Consider the following 8,461-nt stretch of genomic DNA (forward strand, 5'->3'; position numbering starts at 1 on the left):
ATAGCTCGCTTCCATAGTTTGGCTACTGTAAATAATGCTGCAATGAATTTACAGCGTCTAGCTCCATAGAGCAGAGCTAATCCCAGGACAATCACATTGCCCAACTTGAACATGTGTAGGATTTTGTAACTTAAAATTCTGTATTTCAACAGTCTAAGCTTCTGTCTTTTGTTTTGTTTAGAGCTCATACACATGGCAGCTTGAGGGCATCATTTGGTACCAGGTCCTCATTATGTGTTTCCTAAGCTCTAAAATACTAAATTCTAGATATGTAAATGCCACTTTATTCTCAAATCCAAAGCAAATAAACAGTATTGCATGGAACCCTAACATTATACTCCAAAAAGACCGCAGCTCCACTGAAAGATGAGCCCCCGCACTGCCTCAACTTCCCACCCGCAGATGGGATACCAAGGATTGTTGGCTGGTCCACCCTGTCCTCAGCTAGGGCACCAGACCACCTTTTACCTCAGGGCTAACTTTTTGAATGTTTGTGACAAATATGCATTAAATCTAAAATTAGGATTTAAAAACAAAAATCCAAAGACGTCCACATTGCTGATCCGATGCTACAGGAACAGAGGCCCTCCTCTTCCCCACTGCTCCCTATTCGTATCTCTAGCATTTATGTTTTTTGTTAGATGACTATGTCTGTGTTCCACTAGATTTTAAGTTCCTTCAGCTTATGCTTTTGGATTTGTGCTGCCTGCTGCTGTGCCTGGCACTCAAAAATGTTTACTTTGGAGATGAATTTATTTAGTTGTGCATTCTAGTGAGCTATATGCAAGGTGACTACCACGTGGTAACAAACTTACAAATATCCATGAACTCAGACATTCCAGTCTGAATATTCCCATCATAAACCTATTTCTGGGCCTGAGAGTCACCCCAAAATTAAAAAGCAAAAGTGCCTGCACTCCCCTCCCTGTTGGTGCAGGTCCGGGGCTAGCTGTCTGCACTCACAAGGTGAGAGGCTCCTCGCTTCCAGCCTCTGATGTGGCGCAGTGGAGTAAGAGGGCACAGACTTATACCTGTGTGGCTAAAATGGAGGGCAGGAGAGGCTGCGGAGCTTCAGCCCGGGAAGAAGGAGAACTGGAAGCAGTCACGCTCTTCTCCCCTCTCCTCGGCACTCCCCTCTGCTCACCTCAACTTTTCTTTCTACTGCATTCTTTTTGACTCCACTTTCTATGGCTAGGCACCCCCAAACTAAAGTATGAGCAAATGCACATTTTATTAGTATTTTATTTGTATTTTTGGAGAAAATTTGCAGTTTCACAAGAAACACTGATTTTTTTTTTCTCAAACAATATAAAAAGGTTTTTTAAAAAAAGAACACTGTCTTAAAAGAATAAAACAAGTCTCTTCAGCAAGCATTGGGCCAATTCTGATTGGAGGAACCAGTGAAGCAAAAGTTACATACAGGAAGTTCAGATTTATCCAGTTTTAGGAATAACACAAATGTCTTCTTGTTTAGTTCTGTCAGGCTCCAAATGGGCCATCTCAGCTTAAAACTGGTAGCTCACAGACAAAGTCTCCAGGGTCCAGCTCCTTTGAACACTCGGCTCACTCACCAGGAGGCTGCATCTGTTTACAGAACTCATCAAACTGCTGCTGCTCCAGTTCAGTCATGACTCTGTTGAGGGCATAGATCTGAATGGGAGAAAAACATGTGTCGCAATGGAGGCAGCTGCTCAACATATCTTCAGACACAATAGGCTCTGTCAAGTGAAAATGCCAGAACTGCACCAGTAGTGCAGGGACAGTGACAAGGGAACAGGACAAGTAGATACTAATTCCATTTGGGATATCAGGAAACAAGCGATGAAGCAGGTGACTTAATCTGGCCTTCAAAGGATCAGTAGGATTTGAACAGGTAGAGATTGGGGAAGGGACTTGATAGGTGATAGGGGAAGGAAGGGACATTATGATTTAATTAATCAATTAATGAAAAACACAGGATTAGTTCTGGAAACTTCAAGTATGCTAATATGAAGGGTATTACAGAGCGGGGTTTGGGGAGCCAGAGAAAACAAGAAAAGTGGTACGTTGGGCCTTAAATGCCATGCCAAGGGGTCTGAACTTTATCTGGCTGACTCTGGAGAGCCAGCAAAGGCAAGTGTGCTGGGGAGCAGCTTGGTTATATCCGGGCTTTGGGAAGGACAGCTGGAGACCATGTGCGGGATGCAGTGGGGGGAGGAGAGATTACAGGCCACAGATTATAGGCGGCATCTATTGCAACAGTACAGGGCGGGGGTATTGGGAATAGGATCGAGGTCAGGCAGTTGGGTGGAACGAAAACTGCAAGAGACATTCTAAGGTAAAGGCAGGATCTCGACCTTACTCCTCACCTTTCTTTATCCTTACAATATCAATGTCTCCACTAAAGAACAGAAACATCATAAAACTTCCCAATTTGTAGAAGAAAAAAATGAAGGGGCATGTTTGTGTACAGAGGAAATAACTTGATTAATTAAAAAGAAGACAAGAACAGAGAAAAAAAAGAAACTGAGAAGTAAGACACATAGAAAATATAAAATAAGAGCAGAAATTAATGAAAAGGCAACCAAATGTACAATAGAGAGGATCACCAAAATTGCAAGATGGTCCTCTGAAAATACTGAAGCAAACTCTGCAAACCTCTGACATGAATGATCAAGATAAAAAGGGAGCAGACACAAATAAATACTATTACAATTAAAAAGAAAACATAATTACTGATGTAATGGATATTACAACAAAACATTATGAACTTTGTGTCAATAAGTTTGAAAAGGTAATGAAATAAATTCCTAGAAAGCAAAATGATCAAGACTAAACAGTAAGCTTGAACGATCCTATAATCTTTTTTATTGTGACAAGAGCCTACAATTTTTAAGAAAAATGAAATTCCAAACTGATGAAAATAGTTACAACTACACAAATGATTCTTAAAAAACATAATACTCATGGTTAAAATGGTTAAGTTTTATATAAATTACCACAATAGAAACAAGTGAATAAATTTGAATGGTTTAAAAAAAGATGCTCAGGCGGCCAGTTAGCTCAGTTGGTTAGAGCGCGGTGCTCTTAATAAGGTTGCCGATTCGATTCCCACATGGGCCACCACTACAAGCTGTGCTCTCCACAACTAGATTGAAACAACTACTTAACTTGGAGCTCACTGGGCCTGGAAAAACACACTTAAAATAAATGAAAAGTTTGAAAGAAGAGGCTGACTGAAGAGAGCCAGTCACAAACTACAGTAACAGATATAAAGTTCAGAAACATGCAAAACTAGACTATATTGTTACACTACGAAACTTTATTTAGGAGTACACACAGAAATTATAAATTAATAAGAAACAGCAAGGAAGTGATTAGCATGAAATGAAGGAAGGAGGTGCTACTGGGAAGGGTCGGGACATAACCAGGATGGGGCCCAAGAAGCTTCTAAGTGATTGGGCATGTCCTGTTTCTGTAGTTGGGGTAGGTACAAGGGTGTCTGTTTTACTCATCTTCTGTAAGCTGCGCACGCACGCATGCACGCACACACACACACACAGTTTTTGAAACCTCTTTATTCACTCATGCTTTAAATCTGTAATCTGCACATTACTTCCTGTCCTAGGGACTGAGAGGAATATTAAATAGCTTCTTGGAGACCCCCAGATCAAGGAGGCAGGCTCGGAGGAGAAAAGGGAAAATGAAAGAAGCAGAGAAATAAAAGAGACTCAAAACTGGTCAGGAAGTCCGAACTAAGGAATGAGACTTGCAAGAAGAACAAAGAATCACCAAGAGTGTCAACTGCTGCTTGAACTGCCAAATGGCCTCCTGTTCCCAGTCACCCTCACTTCTCTCCTTCACAGCTGCCTTTCTGGAATGTGGCATCCTTGCAGAACTGAATGGAAACTGTCTCTCTGCCTCCCCACAAGGGGTCTTGTCACATTCCCTATTTTAGGAGATGACATTCCAAGCAACACAAATAAAGAAAACAGCAAGGCAGCTACAGGGCAAAGCACAAAGCAGGAGCTGAAGGACAGAAGACCTGTTTAGATGGCAGTCCTGCCCCTCAATTCCTCATTGATTAGGGATTCTGGTCATGTCACTTCATCTTAAAATGAGGATACTTTCTACTTCACAGAGCCCTGGATCTGGTATCTCCCTACCTCACTGCAGGAAGCATTTACCAAGGTTAAAATGGGAGGGACAACAATACCTGAGTAACAATAAAGCCCTGGTGTGGGCACCACATGTGGCCATGCATGTGCAGGTGGGCCCCGTGCCTGCACATCTGAAGAGCTCAACAAGTGGCAGCTGCTGCTAGAGTGCAACTCCAGTATTACATTTCAGCAAGTCCACACAAACACAATCAGGTGTTCAGCTCAGTCCCCACACTAAAAGCAAGCCGACTGCTTGGAAGCACAGTGATCCCTGACAACAACTGCTGCCATTCACGGAGTGCTCTCTGTGCCAGGCCCTGTGCTAAGTGCTTCCACATAACATTTCTGTCCTTTATAACCATCTTGTGAGGTAGAGCTCATCCTCATTTTACCAAGGAGGAATTGAGGAACTGAGGTTCCGAGAGGTTAAGTGTCTTGGCAGGGGTCCCACGGAAAGAACTGGGATTTACAGAGGGGCTGGGATTGGAAGTCAGACAAATCTAACCTGTGGACCCTCACCCGAAGGGCATCAGTGAGGACATCTATCCCCATGGCGTGCACAAAGGACAGCCCTCAAACTATGCACCAAAGTGCAATGCGTCAAACCATCAGGGCTTGGATCCAGGTGGGGACAGGGAGGCGAAGGAAAAGGGGTGACAACAATTTGTTAGAGTCCAGGTGCTCAGCTCTCAGATGGTCTGCCTTAATCCAAAGGCAGATTTCAGTTTATGGATTAAGTTCAAACACACTTTTAAAATTACTTACTATGTTTACCGCCTGCCTCGCATACTGAATGCAAGCTCCACAGGCAGGTATTCTCCTCTGCCTTGTCTGGTCCTGTATCTCAAGTTCCTACAACAGTGCCTAGCACATAGTAGCAGCTCAATATTTGTTTAATGAATGGATCAGATTAGCAAACATTTAAAATCTGCCACTGTCAAGTGTTGGAAAAGAAGTGAGCAATGAGAAATCTCTTACATTGCTAATACAAGTACAAGCCTGTACCATCTCTTTGAGAGAAATCTGGCAATGTCTAGTAAAATTGAAACATACCCAGTAGTTCTATTTCTAGTTATACATGCCCTACAGAAATTCTAGTACAAGTGCCAAAGAAGACATCTAAAAGTTTTTTAACTACAGCATTGTTCGTAATAGCAAAAAAAGATAAATAATTTAAATGTTCATCGCTGGAGAAATGCGTAAATATATTAAAGTGGATTCATAAAATAAGACTATTGCAAGCAGTGATGAGGAATAAACTAGATTCTTATATTAATACGAATAGTTCTAAGAAACAATGTAAGCAAAACGCAAAATAAAACATGGAATTTTACTAATGTAAAATTTTAAATGTCAAAGAATACTGTATATTGTTCAAGGATATCTATTAATATATTTGAATGTAAAAAATAGTGTTTGCCCATGGAGAGGGAAAAAGAGTATAAGACAGGAGATGGACAAAGGGGACTTCAAATTTATATGTAATTTTTATTTATCTTACTTTAAAAAGTCTCCAGGCAAATAGGACAAAATGTTAACCACTATCAACCTGGAGTACAGAGTACCCAGGTGCTTGTTATAATATTTTACTTTTCTGTATTTTTTAAATTTTTCCAAAAAAAGGGGGGGGGGAATAAATGAAAAACTAAACAGAAAGAGGGAAAAGAGTGCATCAAGCTTTCCTTTGATATTAAATACTAAAATAAAATACTCATGTCTGGATGTGGTTCAACCTAGGCAGTGTAAACAGTTTAAGCTTTTTATTCACAAATCGATGGTAAGTGTTGACTAAATAAAGGACCCATTGGTGGGGGTAGAGCTTGGACCTTCCTTTCAGGGTATGAGCAGCCATCCTCCAGGCCAAATCCAGACAGAACATCTGGGCTGGGGTGTCTGACACTTGCTCTCTCTCACTCTGACCCCTGCCTTACATGTCCCTTCTCTCTCTCCCTTCTTCCTTCCCTTGGCTCCCCACCACAAAAGCTCTGCACCAGGAGTCATCTGGAGACCTGATACTGGTTGGGGTTCTGATACTAACTTGGCATGTAACTCTGAGCTGTCCCTTCACCATTCTGGACCTCAACAATCTCCTCTCTACATCTCGGAAGACACCTATTTTGCCTGGAAGGAAGTAGGGCTTTCCATCACAGTTCTCTCTATTACCCTGTTTCCCTGAAAATAAGACCTAGCTGGACAATCAGCTCTAATGCGTCTTTTGGAGCAAAAATTTATGTAAGACTTGGTGTTATTGTACTATAAGAGGTCTTATCTAACATAATATAATAAAAGACCGGTTCTTATATTAATATTTGCTCCAAAAGATGCATTAGAGCTGATTGTCCAGCTAAGTCTTATTTTCGGGGAAACACGGTATTTCTCTAGCATTGTCTCCAGCAGACTACAGGTATACAGGGCCCCTCCTCAATCTTACCTCTGCCCTTTGTCTTTGCTTCAGCTCCTGCTGGGCTGATTTCTGCTTGGCCTTCTCTACTCTGCTGACAGGTTCTTTAACTTTGGATTTTTCTTTACGTGCAGGTGGATCCATGACTTGGCTTCTGAATACTTCTTAGTCAACTCTGACCTGGATGGTACAGAAAGAGGGAAAGGAAAGCAAGAGAAGAGTTAGGGGAAGAAGATGGGAAGGGGGAAGTGAAGGAGGAAGAAAGAAAGAAAGGTAAAAGAATTGCCAGTCACTCGCCTAATGCCCTAGCTCAGCCCCTTCCTTTAACCGGTGAGGCAGAGTGGCCCGGTGGAAAGGGCGCTGCATTTGGAGGAGTAAGACGAGAGTCCCAGCAATACGACCTCGCTGGGCGTTCCCAGGTAAATCTCCCCATTTTGAGTCCTAGTTTTCTGGGACAATAGTCCATTCCCTGGCCTCCTTCCAGGAGCTGCTGTGTAAAGACCAAATGACAAGACCCATGTGAAAGCTTTTCGTACACTGGAGCGTTCAGTACCCAACGTGGGACTGTTATCATTACGAGGACACCGAGGCCCGGAGGGACAAGTCAGCCGAAGTCTCGCAGCGGGGCGTCAGGGAGGCCCTAGCTTCGCGCCACCTCCAGCCTACGGGCTAGCGCTTTCCCCAGCCCTGCGGGACAGTTACGGCCCAATCCCGCCCGCAGGGCCCCCCGTCCTCGCCGTCCGCGCGGGGACAGCCCGCCGCCCCACTGCTCGCCGGGCCCGCCCTCGGCCCAACCCCGCCCAGGCCCGCCCCCACCGTCCCGCCAGCCCGGGGCCCAAGCCCGGCCCCGGGGGAGGCTCCCTCCTACCGCTGCTCTCAGAGGCTGCAAAATGGCGGCGGGAGACGGGCGGCGCTGGGGAGTCGGTGCCTTCCCTCCCGGCCTCAGCACTTTGGGGCCCCGCCGCGTCGCGGACACTGCGCCACGCTAGGATCCCTCGCCTTTCCCTACCTCCCCGACTGCAGTCCCGAGCCGCGGCGCCTCGGCCTGGGCGGGGCCGGGGGCGGGGCCGGCGCGCTCGGAGGCCCCACCCTCAGGCCGAGCCGCGCGTGCGCCGGGAGCCTGCCGGGAAGCTTGGCATAGGTGCTGGGGCTGGGGTTGGGGATGCTTAATAAAACCTCTTCCCTGGAGTATTTTCTGGGACTGCTGCTAGGCACTGAAGGGTGAGATCTGAAACCTGGGACTAGAATTGTAACTTTCTGAGCCTCAGTTTCTTAATTCTAAAGGTGGGGATGCTGAGGGGTGGCCAGATGGCTCAGTTGGTTAGAGCGCAAGCTCGTGGCCACAAGGTTGCCGGTTCAGTTCCCACAGGGGATGGTGAGCTGCTCTCCCTGCAACTAAAGACTGAGAACAGCCACTGAACTTGGAGCTGAGCGGCTCCCTCCACAACTAGTTTGAAGGACAACGACTTGGAGCTGATGGGCCCTGGAGAAACACACTGTTCCCCAATATTCCTCAATAAACAAACCCAAAAATTGAAAGAAAAAAAAAACTAAACAGACTGGATATAGGGTTTGAAAGAGTGGAAAAGCCAAACTAGAAGGTCGGAAAAATAGTGGAGCCACTGATAAAAGTGAAGGTATGATGAGCTGGCTAGGGAAAGAATGAGGAAGAGGATCAGTGAGAGGTGTGTGTATGAGAGAGAGAATGAGAGAGAGAGGGAGTTACTTTGCACTTCCAGGTGGCATTGGGCCAGAAGAGTTGTCCAGTAGTATGTTTGGATTGGATTTGAACAAATCGTGTAACATGACTGACACCGTTGAAAACACGTGAATGTAGACTGGATATCAAATAATACCAAGGAATTGTTGTTAAGTTTGTTTTTTTAAATCTTAATTAATCATTGTTTTTTTTTTTTTTTAA

The 8,461-nt window shown here is 44.6% G+C and overlaps 1 protein-coding gene across 3 annotated transcripts; it reads right to left on the minus strand.

Moving 5' to 3' along the window:
- Positions 1-1,237: 1,237 nt before the first annotated feature.
- Positions 1,238-7,620, minus strand: SVBP (small vasohibin binding protein). 3 transcript variants are annotated; one of them, XM_033113379.1, is made up of 3 exons: positions 7,550-7,620; positions 6,571-6,720; positions 1,238-1,650 (listed from the first exon to the last, which is right to left on the minus strand). In XM_033113379.1, the coding sequence occupies exons 2-3, from the start codon at positions 6,682-6,684 to the stop codon at positions 1,564-1,566; spliced, it is 201 nt and encodes a 66-aa protein (XP_032969270.1). In that variant the 5' UTR covers positions 6,685-6,720; positions 7,550-7,620; the 3' UTR covers positions 1,238-1,563. The 3 variants fall into 3 exon arrangements, with proteins under 3 accessions (XP_032969270.1, XP_032969271.1, XP_032969269.1); XM_033113380.1 differs by lacking the exon at positions 7,550-7,620 and adding an exon at positions 7,077-7,265; XM_033113378.1 differs by having other exon boundaries at positions 1,244-1,650; positions 7,409-7,599.
- Positions 7,621-8,461: the final 841 nt, after the last annotated feature.

This window comes from Rhinolophus ferrumequinum, chromosome 9 (genome assembly GCF_004115265.2).
Source record: "Rhinolophus ferrumequinum isolate MPI-CBG mRhiFer1 chromosome 9, mRhiFer1_v1.p, whole genome shotgun sequence".
Taxonomy (NCBI): domain Eukaryota; kingdom Metazoa; phylum Chordata; class Mammalia; order Chiroptera; family Rhinolophidae; genus Rhinolophus; species Rhinolophus ferrumequinum.

Excerpts from the sequence above, each read along its gene's own strand:
- SVBP (XM_033113379.1), bottom strand. The coding sequence starts at position 6,684 with ATGGATCCACCTGCACGTAAAGAAAAATCCAAAGTTAAAGAACCTGTC. Across the intron at positions 1,651-6,570 it reads AGCAAAGACAAAGGGCAGAG|ATCTATGCCCTCAACAGAGT; the intron begins GTAAGATTGAGG and ends TCTCCCATTCAG.